At 37.9% G+C, this 19,402-nt stretch overlaps 1 protein-coding gene across 1 annotated transcript in view; it reads right to left on the reverse strand.

Annotated features, from left to right (window-relative positions):
• Positions 1-1,939: 1,939 nt before the first annotated feature.
• COXFA4 (cytochrome c oxidase associated subunit FA4) overlaps positions 1,940-19,402 on the reverse strand; it is a 298,091-nt gene continuing 280,628 nt past the window's right edge. The window contains exon 6 of the mRNA XM_081535365.1: positions 1,940-5,686. Coding sequence (XP_081391491.1) covers positions 5,596-5,686 — 91 coding nt within the window. The 3' untranslated portion in view covers positions 1,940-5,595. The remainder of the gene's footprint in view (positions 5,687-19,402) is intronic.

Genomic DNA, 19,402 nt, shown 5'->3' on the forward strand with positions numbered 1-19,402 from the left:
AGATGAGGGAACAGTGTCAGACTTTATTTTTTTGGGCTCCAAAATCACTGCTGATAGTGATTGCAGCCATGAAATTAAAAGACGCTTACTCCTTGGAAGGAAGGTTATGGCCAACCTAGATAGCATATTTAAAAGCAGAGACATTTCTTTGCCAACAAAAGTCTGTCTAGTCAAGGCTATGGTTTTTCCAGTGGTCATGTATGGATGTGAGAGTTGGATGGTGAAGAAAGTTGAGTGCCACAGAATTGATGCTTTTGAACTGTGGTATTGGAGAAGACTTTTGAGAGTCCCTTGGACTGCAAGGAGATCCAATCAATCCATCCTAAAAGAGATCAATCCTGGGTGTTCATTGGAATGACTGATGTTGAAGCTGAAAGTCCAATACTTTGGCCACCTCATGCGAAGAGTTGACTCATTGGAAAAGACCCTAATGCTGGGTAGGACTGGGGGCAGGAGAAGAAGGGGATGACAGAGGATGAGATGGTTGGATGGCATCACCAACTTGATGGACATGGGTTTGGGTAGACTCCGGCAGTTGGTGATGGACAGAGAGGCCTGGTGTGCTGCAATTCATGGGGTCGCAAAGAGTCGGACACGACTGAGCGACTGAACTGAACTGAATTAGAGACGTTTAAAGTTTTGTTATAGGATTTCAGTACACTTGCATTTATTATCAAAGGTGCTAAAATGAAGTGAAGTGAAGTGAAAGTTGCTCAGTCATGTCCAACTCTTTGTGACCCCATGAACTATACAGTCCATGGAATTCTCTAGACCAGAATACTGGAGTGGGTAGCCTTTCCCTTCTCCAGGGGATCTTCCCAAACCTGGGATCAAATCCAAGTCTCCTGTATTGCAGGCAGATTTATTAACAGCTGAGCCACAAGGGAAGCCCAAAGGTGTTAAGCTTGGCATTATACTGTCACCTGGTTTTTTGCTTTCTTTATCAGTGTTTACTTAACCACTTTATTTGTTCTCTTCATTAAAAAAAAAAAAGAATACATTTAGCTTCTTTCCTTTAACTGTTCAAAAATCATTTGTGAATTACAATTTGATTACTTTCCATTTTTAACAACTTTGAAAAGTGAAAATATTAGTCACTCACTCATGTCCAACTCTATGGGACCCTATGGACTGTAGCTCTCCAGGGTCCTCTGTCCATAGAATTTTCCAGGCAACATTGTAGAGTGGGTAGCTATTCCCTTCTTCAGGGCATAACCTTACTTGAATCTATTTCTCTAATTATCAATGTAAATAATATAATCACATCTATTAGTTTGTTTAGAAGAAAACTAGTTTTCTTTTCAAATTACTTCCTGGTATTGTTGTATAACTGAACATTTTAGAGAATGTTGATTATCTGTTATAAATTAACTCCTTTTAATAATTAAAATATTAAATGATAACCACTATAATTATAGATGTCAAAAATAAACATTGATTAATATCAATCTACGAATCTAACCAAATTACAATATACCAAAATGAGAGGATCAAGGAAAGAGAACTAGGCATGCTTGTTATGGACACAATACAGTCAGGGAGAAAGAGAACTAAATCCATATCTTGTCTATGAAAAGCCAATAGATAATTTCTGAAAAATGAAAAAGTAGTAGTAGCAATGTAAGAATATTATTGATATTTAGATATGCAGATGCAAATGCCAGAATAAACAACTTAATAAAGGAGTGGGACATAGGGGAAGAGAGAGAGAACTAAATTTCATGAAAAGAACTTGTAGGACCATTTCACTCCTTAAAGTATATGCATTCATGACCTTATTTTCAAATACAAACATTAAATTAAAAATATACATTCTATAGGTATAGCAGTACAAAAGTACCAAAGTGATATTGCCTGCCTGCATTTTCTTTTAGAATACCTATAAGTTGGTTCTATTATTAGCTATATAAAACAAATGCTTTCTGAAATTTCTTTCTGCTTTTTGTAATACAAATTTTAAGAATACTCCTTATCTTATAAACATCATATTGTTGTTTATTTATTTGACTTTATGCTTACTCATTCTTGAACAGAAGTCTCTCCATGCTTAGAAATAGACCAGAGGCAGCGGTGTCTGGCTACTCTTGATTCCCCTCATTTTCTACCGTTTTGCTCTAGAATTCTCTCAACAGACATCAATCTAAAATGTTGTCCAATATAAATTTATATCATTATTTTAATAATTTGGCGGTCTTTGGGAAGAGGCAAGAAGAGGCTCTGGGAACTCCTAGCATTGGAACATGATTTCCAGCCTCTTCTCTAGTGAAGCCATCTTATCAGAAAGCAACTTTGTTCTGGTTTAATTCAATTTTTATACTTTGTACAATATAAACTCTGCCTCTGACTGGCATGTTTCCTGATGTTGTTACCCACTTCATTGGAAACAAACCTCCATCTGCTGCTGACTTTCTATTTGCGTGTCCAGTGTGTGAAAAATTCCGGCTCCGTGCTAGTACTTCCATGTTGTATATCTAATAGAGAAAGGGATGCCCCAACATTGCCTCCAGATTTCACTTTTGTTGAGTCATGCCTGACTTTCATGTATTTTTTCAAAGCAGAGATAGTAAAGAGGAGACACAAATAAACTTCCTTCGGTCAAGGAGGATCTGAGTCCTAACAGAAATCATTTTATTTACTTGTGTGGGGGGGGGGGGTCCAAAAGTCATGGTTAAGCTGTTACAGTGCAAAAATTTCTTAAGGGATCACAACTCAAAGACCCCTCAGTTCTCTCCAACTTCTCAGAGGCAAAACTTCTTACATTTGGGGTCAGCTCCTGAGTTTATTTTGTCAGGCAAAATCTGGGTAAGGGGTGAAGTGAAGAGAAAATGAAACAAGAAGACAAAAAGATAAAATATTTATCTATTTAAGAGAAAAAGTTTGGCTAGAAAGTCAGACAAGAACTACATGAGTTCTGTGTTAGAAATATTTCCAGGATTGGGATTTGAGAGAGTGGAGGAGAGTTTCTAGGAACTGCCAGCATCAGTGGGGAGGATATAAAGAGTGGCTGCTACGGGAAAGGTGGATTTTACATTTAATAAGTGTAATGGGCTGGATGATATCCCCTAAAAGATGTGAACATATCCTAATCCTTGAAGCCTGTGATTATTATCTGATTTATGATTAAGGTTTGGGGATGAAGAAGCTATCCTGAATTATCCAGGTAGGTAGTAAATGCTATCACAAATGTCCTTATGTAAGAAAAGGCAGAGGGAGATAAGTTGGAAGCACACAGGAGTAGGCAATTCAGAGATGGAGGCAGAGACTGGACGGATGCCACCACAAGCCAAGGAATATTTGCGGCCACAAGAAACTGGAAAAGATAAGAACTAGAGTCTCTTCTAGAGTCTAGAGCCTCCACAGGAAAGGGGGCCCAGCTGATACCTTGATCTAGACTTCTAGCCTCCAAAACTGTAAGAGAAGAAATTTCTGTTGGTTTAAGCCACTCAGTGTGTGGTAATTTGATAAGGCAGCCCCTGGAAATTAATATGACTATGATTGTCCCTTTGACAATTCTCCTGGGAGTAGGTTAAGACTCTGAAGTGTTTTTAATTATATTTTAGCTAACAAAGCATATTTCTTTAAACACTGTTTAAGGATGGAGTCATGCAAAGTGATTGAGTCAGAGTACAGAATAACAAGTAACATTAGCAGAGTATTTCCTGTGTGCAGGCATTTGGCTGAGCAGTTCACACACATTAATTCTTTTCCTCGTAAAACAAGGATGTGAGTCTTCAAGAGTTGTACAGCTTGGAGAAGATCACAAGACAAGTGATCAGTGGTAGACCTGGGGTTAAAACCAAAGTCTTCTGAATTTGAAACCCAAGGTCTTAGTGGCTAAAAGGCATTGCACTGTTTTTCATCTCAATTTGTAGCTGAGGGACTAGTTAGATGCTTTTGTGCCTGTCCCTTTATCATTCAAGTGTTTAAACCTTTTTATCAAAGAAATTGAAATGATGGCTTAGTCTGCATGAAGATTTCTCTAAAGCCACACACTACCAATACAGTTTTTAGGAAGCACATCTCTGTTCCCTGGGATCTCTGTTTTTGATATTAGAGGTACCCCTGTTAAAGTCCAGTTGTTTGCTGTTCACATTCTGAGAAGTGTCGCCCTCTCCTCTACCCCAGTCAGCTCTTAAGTAAAGGAGTGACTCGAGTCTTTCTCTGATCCTCTCTCATAAACCAGGTTTTATTCCTTCACAACACTTAAGTAATCATTTTTTTAGGATGACTATTTTTATTTTCTAAACCAAAAAAATTTTGAAATAAAAAGTGTCCTGTTGATAATTATACAATTATGAAATGCTCAGACCAGGTTCACTGAGCAAACTGGCATGTATGATCATTCTATTTCCTTAGTGGGTTGAATATTTCAATCCTCTCTTTCCTTAAAGACTGTAAGGCCTAGAGACCAGGGACCTGATTTATTTCTGTTCTTCATTTTATCCTCAATGCCTAGTACAGTGTCTTGTACTCAGTTAATATTCAATAAACACTTGATTAAAGAGCAAATATAAGTTAGCAAGTGATTTTATATGGTGGTAAGAAGCATGGCTGGTATATTTATAGCATATGGTAAAATTCACAGTCACTATCTTGAAAAATATTGGAATTATGAAACAATTTAAATGGTTGAAAATAACCCAGACCAAGGCGAAATGAACACATCCAAATAAGATTAGCGCCAACTCACAGGGGGCAATTTTTAGCCTGATGAGGCAGGTAGTTCTTTTGGCAGAGCACAGCCACAAGCCCTTGCTATGGCAAGTCAGAATTTCATCTCATCCAATTTGATTTTGTTTCTAGAGCCACAGGCTGAGTCACCTCTGATATGTAGTGCAATTTGTTACATCACTATACACTGAGAATACTATGGACCAGAATTCTCTAAACATTAAAATACATTCTTTACTTTCAGAAAAAAACATATTATTGAAATGTTTAGAAGGCCATGAAAATTATCTGTAATCTATGATCTTGCTAAAAAAAGCTAAAACTATTTCATGATTCCCAGTAAGCTGATAATTTTAAAACCCTTATCAGTAAAAGCCAATATTTCCATTGAACTATTACCGTGCTACTTTGTTATATTCAGGAGGATTTATTTCAGTTGTTGTGGTTTTTATTTTTAATATAAACAGATAATATCCAAGTTTTGCTTTAGAAAAAAAAAATGACTCTAAATGCTGTTACTATTTACCGAACTATGACCCAGAAGCAAAAATAGGTTGAATTTGTTTCTTATTGACTAACTTGCAAAATGTTAGCCTTCTTTCTGAGCTCCTTGAAAGCAAAATAGGTACCACACAAATAGATGTAAAGATTGTCTTGATTGTAGGCTTGTAATTAGGCCGTTAATAAAAATTAAGTATCAGTGAGCACCTTTCCTGGGAAAATATGATAAGGGTGGTGCTGAAAATCTGGCATCCTTACAGTACCATTATCAGGCTCTGAAAAATCTTGGCTGAATTGAAGCTGAAAAATAATTTACCACATCACCAGCTGAAACAGGATGTTCAGCTCATCCAAAGTCTACTTACTGTACATTTGACTCTCTCCTCCAAGAGGCTTGGAAATCATTCACAGTGAGATAACTAGTTATCCAAAGATAGGCTGACAAGCACAATGTAGGAAAGGTAGATGCCTGTACCGATTAAGCTCCAGGCTATCACAGTTGAGCTGCCCAAACCTGAAGAGAGTAAGAAGATAAGGAATAAGCTATATGGACCAAAACTTAGTTTATAATTTAGAAGAGAGCGTTGAAGTTATGAAAAAATCCTAATTAAAGATATTCTCTCCATATATCTCACATGCTCAAATCTCTGACAGTTTTGAAATGGAAATATCTTTTCTCCTAAAATTCAATATGTTAAAACATCTGTAGCACATTTCCCTTGACTGTTGATTATTAGAAGTATCTATTCATGATTTTTTATGAATTTCAAAACATTTTATATCTGTGTTGGACAATGGACTTAATACTAACAGAAGTGAAAGAATGTTGGAGATTAAATGTTGAAACAAAAAGAAATAGAATTGAAACACTTGGTCTTTACTCAAAAGGCTTTCTGAAGAGGTTGATCAATGGAAAGATATTCAAAATATGGAAATCAATCCAGCTGTCAGGAAAGTTTCACCCTTGTCCTTTAGAAAAGGTTAATAAGAATTTATTATTAATAGGCTTGAACTTAGAGTTCCAAATGAAATGTGAGTAATAGTGGTGAGCCAGGTATATCATTTGAGAAGTAAAGTAATGGCATGAGGTTATTTCCAGGGCAGTAAATGACTATTACTTCATCCCAATGCAACACTGAAGTGGAAAACACTTCCCTCATTAGGTATAAGACAGTTTCTCAAACGCAGCCCTGAAACACCCAGCCTCTTTGCATTACCAGTGGGCATCTAGACTCCTAAAGAGCAATTAACCAACATCTAAGACACTCCCATGGTGTAGATATTTTGAAGTGCCATGGCCATATGATGGGAACAATTTTGCAGTCTGTCGTTTTTCCAAACAATTCAGCTTATTTTTGCTCACAAATTACCGTTTTCTGAATACTAACTCTGAAATGGAGTTCTAAGGGAAAAAAAAGAATATATTCTGCTGATATCTAATCTTCTATTACTTCATTTCAGTCCAAATCATATATATTCAAAAACCACATTATATTACTGTCATCATATGTTATGTAAGATTTTGTACTACTTAAGTTATATACCTGTTATATCGCTAGTCATCAGTTCTTTGGACAGTAATCAATATGATGGGTGATATAAGTGATTTCAGATGAAGGATTTGCTGATGAATATGAATTGCACCTCTTCTTTCTTGCCCTGACTACACTTTTGTGGAGTTATTCATCACCATTGCAACAGAAGAGGCTATAAACATTCCAGGAGGGAAACAAAAAGTCTCTGTAAGTTATGGACTAAAAACTGAGCTCTCACAAACGTTAGAGCATCCTTTACTTAGAGAATTAACATCTACTAATATTAAGTTATATCCTTCCTCACTGAGTTTCTTTACTTCTAAGGGGAAGTCATATTTCGAAAGTGGCTTTTCCTAAATTAAAGATAAAACTTTCTCCTTAGGACAGAAAGTATGAGTGATCAATCTATTTTAACCTGGTTCTTTAGAAAGTGAGTAAAGGATGAAAGGATTGTTATAAAGAAAACTGGCTCTAAGAAGCGATGCAGAACCTCTGTATTTGAAACACAGAAGAGATTTTGAAAATAGATATGTAAATTTTTAAGTCATTTTTTTCATTGTGTATAAAATTACAGGATAGAGTTTTCATTTTTGATTAATCGGAAAGTCAGGGGAGTGTAAACAAGTCTAATTTCTACACACTATGCTTTCCTTGTGGCTCAGGGGGTAAAGAATCCGCCTGCATTGCGGGAAACCTGGGTTCGATCCCTGGGTTGGGAAGATCCCCTGGAGAAGGGAAAGTCTACCCACTCCAGTATTCCGGCTTGGAAAATTCCATGAGCTGTATAGTCCATGGGGTTGAAAAGAGTCGGACACAACTGACTGACTTTCACGCCAACCTGTAGGCTTTCCTGATAGCTCAGACGGTAAAGAATCTGCCTGCAATGCAAAAGATTCTGGTTCGAACCCTGGCCAGGAAGGATCACCTGGAAAAGGGAATGGCAACCCACCCCAGTATTCTTGCCTGGAAAATTTCGTGGACAGAGGATCCTGGTGGACTACAGTCCATCAGGTTGCAAAAGAGTTGGACATGACTGAGTGACTAACATTTTCATGCCAACCCTTGGTAGAGGGTTCCCCGAAGTGTTGACTTCCCAAGGTCTCTAAAGCAACAATGTAACTGCCTGCTGTCATCTGTAAATAGGACCTCCAAAGTCATACATGCTTTGATAAGACAGGGCATCCCCCCTGCTGTAGTGCTGCCTCACTCAGCAATATACTGCCTAAAAGACCTCTTGTAAGAAAAAGAATACATTAGAACAATTGTTCAACTTCTTCAAAAGGACTGTCAAAGTTTGTACTTCATTAAGCCTTACTTCCTAGTTTGTTGTAGTCACAGCAAGACAAGAAATCCAAGCCTTCTGGCTCATTCCTCACTTACAAACACATCTATACACTCTCCACACTGACCCAGCTTCTGTCCTTTCCTATCTTTCAAACTCGACCACTGTGCTACATTGCATTCTCAACCTCTTCCCTAAATTTCTCTTTACCTTCTTATAATTGAAAACTGGTTATCCATGAAAAATCTATTCGTCCTTCAGCAAATAGACTTCAGGGCCTTTTTTTTTCCATCCACACACTATAGCACTCAGAAATGTCCTCCTTATTCCTCTCTGTCTTCTGATAATTGGCATCTTTATTCTTCCTTAAAAGCTCTAACGTGCTTTAAGGACATTCCATCAACCCTCCCACCACTAGTATTCTTTGTTACACTCCTATAATGACCTCTGGTCAACTAGTCTCCTTTTTATTTTTTTTTTAACTTTAGTACCTAGATTATACCCTTATTCTGCTTGTCATCATCCATATAAGACTACCTAGGCAACTCCACCTCCAACAGTTCAATATCCTATCCTATCTCTGCCAACATACGTCATCAGTAAGTACACCACAAGCAAAATATCAATTTCTAGTATCCCACTTTCAGACCAAAATCTTATATCTTTCTAATTTACTTACTGTAGAACACTTACCTCCATCTGTCTCCCCACTGATACCTCCAATCAATTGACAATCCTCATCTGTATGAGTTTTCTAATGCTGCTATAACAGGTTACCACAGATATAGTAGTTGAAAGTAACACCTATTCATTATCTCAGTTTCTGTAAATCAGAAATCTGGGCAGTGTGGCTCGGCTGGTTCTCTGCTAGTGTCACTTAAGACCCAAAGTGAGGTTTTGGCGGGACTGCCTTCCTCACTGAAGGCTCTTGGGATGTTTCCACCACCAAGCTCATTCAGGTTGCAGGTAGAATTCTGTTCCATGCAGTCCTAAGTTCCATGAAATCTCTTTTCGTTGCTAGATGTTAGCAGGGTTTCTGGAGGTCACTCACACCACTTGGCTTATGGCCCACTCTCCATCTTCAAAACCAGCATCAGATGGCCAAGTCCTTCTCATTCTTCATATCTTTTTGACTTTCCCTCCACTTTTTGACTCCCCTCTACTTCTAAACTTTTAAGGGTTTATGTGGTAGGATTGGAGTCATCCAGATAACCTAGGAAGACCTCTCCACCTCAAGGTCTGTGATCATAATTACATCTGCAAAGTCCCTTTTGCCACATAACATAACATTTCCAAAGATTCTGGGTATTATGGTATGGATGTTCTAAGTGAAGTGAAAGTTGCTCAGCCATGTCCAACTCTTTGCGACCCCATGGCCTATACAGTCCATGGAATTCTCCAGGCCAGAATACTGGAGTGGGTAGCCTTTCCCTTCTCCAGGGACTCTTCCCAACCCAGTGATGGAACCCAGGTCTCCTGCATTGCAGGCAGATTCTTTACCAGCTGAGCCACATTATAAAGAGGCTCTTATTATGCCTTCTTCACTTTTCAATGTCAGTAATTTTTCTTATTTCCTCTCCTTTTTCCTTCTTACCCAGTTTAGATGTAATGAAACATCACTATAGTCCACTCCTCTGTAAAATTCCTCCATCACTTTATTTCTTTCATTCTTATTTGCTTAGAAAAATCCTAATTCTGGCCAAATCCAACTTGACTCCAACTCCACGTATTTATCCAACAATCTGAACACGACTGGAGAAAAACATACCAGAATTGATTGTACATATCTCATTTTAGTCTAATTCTGCCAGTCATCCTCTATGTATTACTCATGAAATCAGTTTTTCACTCTTCAAGAAGACTATTTTACATCTTTTCCATGCTCCTAGATCTTTCAACACTCTCCTCCCTAATTCCTTCTCTGCATATATTTCCACCACCACATTTAGTCTATAGTCATGTGTTTTACTTCCATTAAAAGTGACACATTTTCTCTTCTCCTTCCCTTCTCTTATCTAAGGCCACTAATGCACTGAACCAAATACTCAGTTACTTTATCAAGGAGATAGCTTACATAATTCTCAATCCTTTTCCCACAAGTTTTCCGATTCTTCTGCATAATACCAGTCAGAATACAAGCATGGTGTATTATCTCTCATTTTAATATCTTCCCTTAATCACTTCATTTTTTGCTTCCATTTATAGAAAAATTCATCAAAAGAATGTTCTGATACCTGTTATATCCTCTTCCTCACTTCTTAATTCACTATAGCCAGGCTATTGTCCCTTCTCTTTCACTGAAACCACTCTTTTCTTCATCACCAGCGATCTTCATCTTGTTAAAGCCAATTATCAGCACTCCATTCTCACTATACCAAACCTCTGAATGGCAACTGACACTGTGGAACACTTTCTCCTTCTTGAAACACTTTCTTCCTTTGACTCCCATGATACCACTCCCCAGTTTTCCTCGTAAACCACACTTACCAGTCCTCTTTAATCCCATGGTGTAAATTCTTCTCTCATCAACTGCTCACTATTAGAGAGGCCCACATCTCAGAAATTTGGCTCCTCTTATCTTCTGTCTATACATTCACTGTCTAATCTCATTCAATTTTGTGATTGCAAATAACACATATATGGCTCACAAATCCACAGGCTCAGTTTTCCTTCACTGAATATCCAATTACTTCTCCTCCTATATAATTGGTATTTCAAACTTAAAACCAAACTCTGGACTGTATCCCTTATGACAGAGGCAACTAGGCAATAGTTTCCAAATGCCCATTATCTCTTTTTCCTTAGACCAGGAAGTGAAAAGTGAAAGTGTTAAGTCATTCAGTTGTGTCTGACTCTTTGCGACCCCATGGACTGTAGCCCGCCAGGCTCCTCTGTCCATGGAATTCTTCAGGCAAGAATGCTTGAGTGGGTTGCCATTTCCTTCTCCAGGGGATCTTCCTGACCCAGGGATCAAACCATGGTCTCCTGCATTGCAGGCAGATTCTTAACCATATGAGCCACTAGGTAAGCCCTTAGACAAAGATCCCATTATTTTCAACAGGGCATATGACCACCTTGAATCATGATTATCTTTCTCAGCCTTCCTTGCAGTTGGATGTGATTATTTTGTTAAGATTATGCCAGTGGGATGTAAGTAGAAATATGTAACTTTTGGAAAGTGCCATGTTCAACTCCTGAAAATTGTCCTTATAGGGAAAGAGGATACTTCCTTGCCCCTGGCCATGCCAGCCCTCAAAAGACAGTACGTTTCTCTGCACATAGGAAGAGAGAATGCTGGATTATACTGCCATATGGTGAGGAAGTTATGCCCCAACATGGCCTCTTCACTTCAAGGATGAAGCTTTGTTTGACATGCTAAGAGAACAGGTGACTTATTTTCCATTCAATTGTGCCCCTTATCTTCCCTCAGCCAGCAATAACCCAGTAACTTGGATCAAATATAAAATCCCAAAATCAGAATTTTAAGCAAAAATATACCCATAATTCCACCTGAATTTAGTGTCTGCTCCATCCCCTATCACCCTGTGAACGTCTCAGAGTTCACTGAGTGCAAAGCACTGGTTGGAGTACAGCAGCCTCTTACTTCAGTGAGTCTCCTGAATAACTAAATAAGGAATGAAACCCTTCAAATCTTGGAGTTACAAGGGCATACATGAGCACTATCCATCTGTAGTCTCAGCACTGAGAGACTGGATATCTTCAGTCTGGATAGTTGCCAACAAGATATCTCCCTATATGGACCATATGAAATGTATAACTGATCACATTGGCTTTTTCCAGTAGATTCTTAAAGCAGTACTATGGAAATCTGCATGTGCCTTTCTATGCATTAATCTGATTTTCCATTTATTGCTCTACTATTTTCGTCGTGCTCATTTCCTCTATACTGATTATATCCTTTGTACATTTTTTGTATTTTTGCAGACCACCCAAAAGTCTTTGTGGAATAGGCTAAAATAATTATGCAAATTCAATAAAATTCTCTTGTCTGGAATGGGTTAACAGAGCTTACAAAGTACTCAGCGAGAAGTGGGGATGTGGATTCAATGCTGACAATCTATTTTTAGATGACTACTTGGCTCTTCTTTACCACACAAGTAAGATTCTAATTTCAGGAAGGCTCTCCTATGCTTAAATTTAATTGACTATGCATTGTCATCCTTTTATATTAATCTCTGCTTTTTAAATGTGTTTTAAGATGACTGACTGATTGCACCATTGAGACAGAGACCTGCTCTCTGAAATAGGCACTTCATAAGCCAATACTTCTAGACTTTTCAGGTCATCACAGTCATTTTCTCATATAGAAAAGCAAACAAACATTACCAAAGCTTTTCATAAGTAAAGGTTGAAATTATTCAGAACAGATGAGGTTCAGTTGGAGCAAGACTGGCATAAAGAGAGAAGTCTGAAAGAATGATGTAGGGAATCAGCAGGAAGGATACAAAGAGATGCTGCTGTGTTATCTGTTGTATAAATACTAAAATTATAAAGAAACTATGCGATAAATGGTAGCACTCTGTTTCCCTTATATGTAGACATATTGATGAAAGTGAATATTCAAGGGTGAATTTTAAATATTATATGAATGAAAAGAAACAAGAGCAAATGAAAGGACTACTGTGAGCCCTTTTCCTTCAAATCTAAATTTACCAAGGAAAAAAGAAAAAAACAACTATCATCCATCTTTCTTTTCATCTTTATATCATATTATCTAGCCACAATTTCCACACATTCCAAAGATTATGTATCAGTATCTTTACACTTTTCAGATATTAAAAAGTCAAGCACGTCTACATTTTGTACACATGATATTAACTGATTTGGGAGAGCAATATAATCATGATCTCATTCATATGGTAATTTTTTACACGATACAGACACTTTCTAGGGGAGCTCAAAATCTAGTAACTCAAAATAATTATGCAATAAAAATACAGCTTCAGGTCCATCATTTATTTGAAAAGCAGAAAGCAGGATCTCTGAATGAACTTAATGTCTTAGGAGGTGATTAAAAAAAATTAACTCTTTAAGTGGAGTTTTTCTGCCTGTCATAGAGAGCAATTCAATTCATATGATAGTTTTGTACGGTTTTCAATCCATGTCAACTTGGTTAAGCTGAACTACATTTCCTAGAACTCTGAGGACAGAGTTATGTTTCTGTTAAGGTGGGTCTCAAAGATTCTTGTGGAAGATTTGATGGCACCAGTAAAGAGTAGTCCTTTTGTAATTCATCCCCATTACTATCAAGGGGTTGACTCAGTTTGCTTTGAGGCATCAGCTAAGCCTGCAGGTATGCTACCTCCACCTGGATCCTCCCTTAGCTTCTCCAACTCCTGGGTCAGGGGTATGTGATTAGCTTCTTGACAAAGGGCCTCAGCTTCTACAGGACCTATACTACTACCAAAGTCAAAGACAATAAGAACTGATGTGTTTCAGTCCATCCTTATGGATTCCAGCTCATCCTTGCAGGTTTTCGCTCACTCTTAATATCTCCACTTCATGCCCATCTTCCCTATCTGCCTGCTTTGTGAACTTTAAGCTCCAGATCAGACAAGGACCTTAAAGACAAAGACCTTAAAGAAACTGCTTGTTGTTCAGTGGCCCAGTCGTGTCCAACTTTGAAACCCCATGGACTGCAGCACACCAGGCTTCCCTGTTCTTCACCATCTCCTGGAGCTTGCTCAATTCATGTCTATAGAGTCAGTGATGTAATCCAAGAACCATCTCATCCTCTGTCATCCCCTTTTCCTCCTGTCTTCAATATTTCCCAGCATCAAGGTCTTTTCCAATGAGTTGGCTCTTCGCATCAGGTGACCAAGGTATTGGAGTTTCAGCTTCAGCATCAGTCTTTCCAATGAATATTCAGGATTGATTGCCTTTAGAATTGACTGGTTTGATATTATTGCAGTTCAAGAGACTCTCAAGAGTCTTCCCCAATACCACAGTTCAAAAGCCTCTATTCTTCAGCACTCTGCCTTCTTTATGGTCCAACTCTCACATCCGTACATGACTACTGGAAAAACCATAGCTTTGACTATATGGTCATTTTTCAGCAAAGTGATGTCTCTGCTTTTTAATATGCTGTCTGGGTGTGTCACAGCTTTTCTTCCAAGGAGCAAGCATCTTTTAATTTCTTGGCTGCAGTCACCATCTGCAGTGATTTTGGAGCCCAAGAAAATAAAGTTTGTCACTATTTCCAATGTTTCCCCATCTATTTCACATGAAGTGATGGGACCTGATGCTATGATCTTCATTTTTTGAATGCTGAGTTTTAAGCCAGATTTTTAACCTCCTCTTTCACTTTCATCAAGAGGCTCTTTAGTTCTTCTTCACTTTCTGCCATAAGGGTGGTGTTATCTGCATATCTGAGGTTATTGATATTTCTCCTAGGAATCTTGATTCCAGCTTGTGCTTCATCCAGCCTGGCATTTTGCATGAGATACTCTGAATACAAGTTAAATAAGCAGGGTGACAATATATAGCCTTGATATACTCTGTTCCCAATTTTGAACCAGTCCATTGTTTCATGTCCAATTCAACAATCTCTTATCATCATCCCTGAGAGGGCAGATAGAATGAAAACCACAATCACAGAAAACTAACCAAACTGATCACATGGATCACAGCCTTGTCTAACTCAATGAAACTATGAGCCATGCAGTATAATGCCACTCAAGACGGATGGGTCATGGTGGAGAGTTCTGACAAAACGTGGTTCACTGGGAAATGGAATGGTAAACCACTTCAGCATTCTTGCCTTGAGAATCTCATGGATAGAATGAAATGGCAGAAAGAAGTTGCTTAACCAGCTCTCGAAATTGTGTAAGGTCAAATCCCTATAACAAACACAAACTCCTTGACACATATTTGTATATATCTCCTAGTGTTTCTAATTCTTTAACTGAGAGGTCAGTGATAAAACACAATCATACACATGTATATATGTATATGTATACACATATTCATATTTGGATATGTATATATGTCATTTAACACAATAGTTCTAATTCCCTAACCAACTATATATAGGTCAACCAGACTAGAATGATAGAAAGAGCCTCATTTATCTTCACTTGTAAAGCACAAATGCAATTACTCTGTAGTTCTGGAATAATTGCCTCATTGTCATTTTTTAAACCTTACACAGTTCCAACCCAAATACTTTGGTGACTATTAAACTCCTTTTAATTCCCTGTGTAAGTCTGGACTGTAAACACTTCCTCAATTTTGGAGTTTCCTTCTGTCTTGGTCCCAGAGAGATCTCACCAGGATAATTCCATCATTCCTTCAAAGAACAGGGAAATTTGTACAGATTATCCATGCAATAAGAAATTTCATGGTTCGGGATGAATACATACATGTAAGATTTGTCCATTTTATGTACCCATGTGAAAGTCGTTCAATCATTGTCTGACTCTGCACTGTAGTCCACCAGGCTCCTCTGTCCATGGAATTCTCCAGGCAAGAATACTGGAATGGGTAGCCATTCCCTCTTCCAGGGGATCTTCCCAACCCAGGAATCAAGCCCAGGTCTTCCACATTTCAGGCAGATTCTTTACCCAATCAGAGACATCAGGGAAGCCTATTTCATCTACACTATATCTCAGTTTTAAAATAAAACATATTTTGTGTTCCAGTAATTGCTACATATGTATTTTAATAAAACGCCCTGAAAAAAACAGTCAGGCCAAGAGGTCAAGATCAGAGTTTGTCATAAATTAGGTCTTTCAGTATGTTCACTTACTATACACAACAGGAAGAAAATAACCATATCATTTTTTCTAAAAATAATAGCTGTATTGGCACCTTATAAAATCAATATATTTTATGGCAAAAAGAATAAATGCAAGCAATTCAGGAAATTTTTTAAAAGAAGGAAATGCCACCACCCAGAAATAATCAACAACTTAGAAAATGTCATTCTGGATATCTCTCATTCTATTGTTGTTGCTTAGTCACTAAGTCATGTCCAATTCTTCTAAGAACCCATGGACTGTAGCCTGCCAGGCTCCTCTGCCCATGGGATTTCCTAGGCAAGAATACTGGAGTGGTTTGCCATTACCAAAAAATAGTTAGCTAAATAAATAGTTTGGTAGAGAAACAGTATATAATATTAGGATCCATCTATAGTTACATAAAGAGCACTGACTTAGCTTTTGTACAAATCCTCAAAATTCTCAAGTGAAGTAAGCAAGTTAAATACTATTTCTGTGTCTCAGTTTTCTCACAAATAAAATCAGGGGGAAAGGTAAAAGCTTTTTCATAGGGTTGTCATAAGGATTAAATTAATTATTAGATGCAAAACACTGAGAGCATATATTCAATAAATATTCATTATTATTTGGTAGAGAAAGATATTTTAATCTTTAAGACTTCAATACAAGAAAGCAAACTGAAGAACTGGCTGATTAATGCTTCTTTAATACTAGTTTCTAAAGATCTCAATAACCAAGAACACTGTTAAAAGATGTCCATATGTTGTGTTTATTTTTGTATGTTTCTTTTAAAACAGTATTGATTACAGTTTGTTAAGAAAAAAAGCATGAGGATAAGCACAGATATTATTGTTAGTTATATTTAATAATTATATATTTGTTATATTTTTATATTATTTTGTTATTATATTATTTTTCTATGTCAAAATTTGTAAGATTTTTTTCTGTTCTCTATTCATAATTCCCCCAGCTAAATGAGGCCCAAATTTAAGTGGATTCAATGATCTGACCAGTCATTCTACTGCTTTTTCATTTCTGAGTTCTTTATTTGGATTTGTCTCTTGATGAGTTAAATTTCAGTTTATTCATTTATTGTAGAATAATTTGGGGGTTTTATATCCCCTGAGTTCTTCCATGTTTGAGATGCTTTCCTATTGCCTTAATTCCAAAATAAATACTTAGCTAGGTAGTATTCTTTGATCACAGGTCTACTTCTTTAGAAATCTTTAGAAGTTCCATTGTCTTCCAACATTGAACATACTTAGAGAAGCCTGAAAGAAGCTATTATACAGGGAAATTTTTCTTCAGAATTGTGCTTATTTTTTAAGGTTTATTTGTTGACTTCTGCACTTCAGGTATATCAATTAACTTTATATTTTATCTTCTTTGTCCTTCATATTTGTAAGCTGTCTCTACCCATGCTTTGATAAGTTTTTGCTTTTTATTCCTTCTCCTTTCACTGAGATCATCTCTCCTCAATGCTGATGATTTCATTTTAGCTCCTTACTGTATCTTTGCTGTTTCTAATTTACTTGTCAGATATGTAATGGAGTTTGCTGTTGTGCCTCTTTATTGGCTATTTTTTTTATCTCACGTTGCCCCTTATTCTGCTGCTTCTCATTATTGCTTAATTCTATTCTTCTCATTCCATTGTATCTGAGTTACAGAATTTATATTGTATCTTGGGAAGTTTTCTTTTGTTATTTGAATTTTATTACAGATTGATTGGATGATCTGATGGAGTTGTGATGTCTCTTTTTATTCAATCTTTTTGCGACAGCATGTTTGCATAGTCTCCCTATATCAATAGTGAAGTGAAAGTGAAAGTCGCTCAGTCGTTTCCAACTCTTTGCAACTCCATGGACTATACAGTCCATGGAATTCTCCAGGCCAGAATACTAGAGTCAGTAGCCTTTCCCTTCTCCAGGGAATCTTCCCAACCCAGGGATCAAATCCATGTCTCCTGCACTGCAGGGAGGTTCTTTACCAGCTGAACCACCAGGGAAGCCCCAGAATACTAGAGTGGTTAGCCTATCACTTCTCCAGCAGATCTTCCTGACCCTATATCAATGCTTCAGTCAAATGTGACTTTGCAGCTTCTCCCAAGAAGAAGTGGAATCTATTTCCCCATCCCTTAACTTTAGTTAGGACATGTGGCTTTTTTGGTCAAAGGAATATGGTACACTTGTTCAAAGACTAGGCCTCAAGAGACTTTGTATACTTCTGATTCCTCTCGTTCACCTCTGTTCAGCCAGAATGTGAACAAGCCTGGGGTTATCCTGCTGAAGGGTAACAGACCATATGGAACCAAGATGAACAGTCCCAGCTGAGCCATCTTAGACCAGTCAGTGCCCAGATGATCTGGCAACTGACAACAGGCTGAAATCTGAGCCTAGCTAAATTCAGAACTGCCTAACTGAGCACAGGCCAATTTATCAAACTCCAGAACTATAAATGAAATGAATGCTTGTTATTTTAAGCTACTAAGTTATGGTGATTTGTCACAGGAAAAAAACATAACTAATACAGTCTCTGTACCTTTATGTCTCATCTTGCTGAGAATTAAACATTGGCTTATTTACCCAGAATTCCTGCTTCCTCTAATGTGTTATTGTTCAGTTGCCTGAGTCCTGTCCAACTCTTTGCGATCACATGAACTGCAGCACGCCAGGCCTCCCTGTCCCTCACTCGCTCCTAAAGTTTGCCCAAGTTCATGTCCTTTGCATCAGTGATGCCATCCAGGCATCTTATCCTCTGATGCCCTCTTCTCCTTCTGCTCTCAATCTTTCAGGGCACTTTTCCAATGAGTCGGCTGTTCACATCAGATGACCAAAATACTGGAGCTTCAGCTTCAGCATCAGTCCTTCCAACAAGTATTCAGGGTTGATTTCCCTTAAGATTGACTGGTTTGATTTCCTTGCTGTCCAAGGGACTTTCAAGAGTCTTATCCAGCACCACAGTTAGAAGGCATCAATTCTTTGGCATTCTGCCTTCTTTGTGGTCCAGCTCTCACAACTGTACATGACCACTGGGAAGACCATAGCCTTGACTGTATGGACCTTTGTTGGCAGAGTGATGTCTCTGCTTTTCAACACACTGTCTAGGTTTGTCATACTTTCCTGCCAAGAAGCAATCGTCTTCTGATTTCATGGTCACCATTTGCGGTGATTTTAGGGCCTAAGAAGAGGAAATTGTCACTACTTCCACATTTTCCCCTTCTATTTGCCATGAAGTAAGGGGATGCCATGATCCCAGCTTTTTTAATACTTAATTTAAAGCCAGCTCTTTCACTCTCTCCCTTCACTCTCATCAAGAGACTCTTTAGTTCCTTTTCACTTTCTACCATTAGAGTGGTATCATCCACATATCTGAGGTTGTTGACACAAGAGAATTCCAGGGAATTCTCTAAAATAGTATGAGTAAATTCTCTTCTTTACCTATGACAATTGGCCCCTTGTATATCCCATATTTCCACCTCTTCCACACTTTTAGAGGAATTCTGGCTACTACTTCTTGTCTATTTTGCTGAAATCTAAGAGGATAAAGATGGAGTAGCATTCAGTTGGGAGGACATTCAGCATTTGCTGAGTTTCTAAACTTGCTTCATTCTTTTGAAATGCCACAAATGCTGCATATCAAGCCCAGTTGTTAGGGGAAACCTGACTGAAACCGCC

The sequence above is a fragment of the Giraffa tippelskirchi genome, chromosome 10 (assembly GCF_054371585.1).
Source record: "Giraffa tippelskirchi isolate mGirTip1 chromosome 10, T2T-mGirTip1v1.2.pri, whole genome shotgun sequence".
Taxonomy (NCBI): Eukaryota; Metazoa; Chordata; class Mammalia; order Artiodactyla; family Giraffidae; genus Giraffa; species Giraffa tippelskirchi.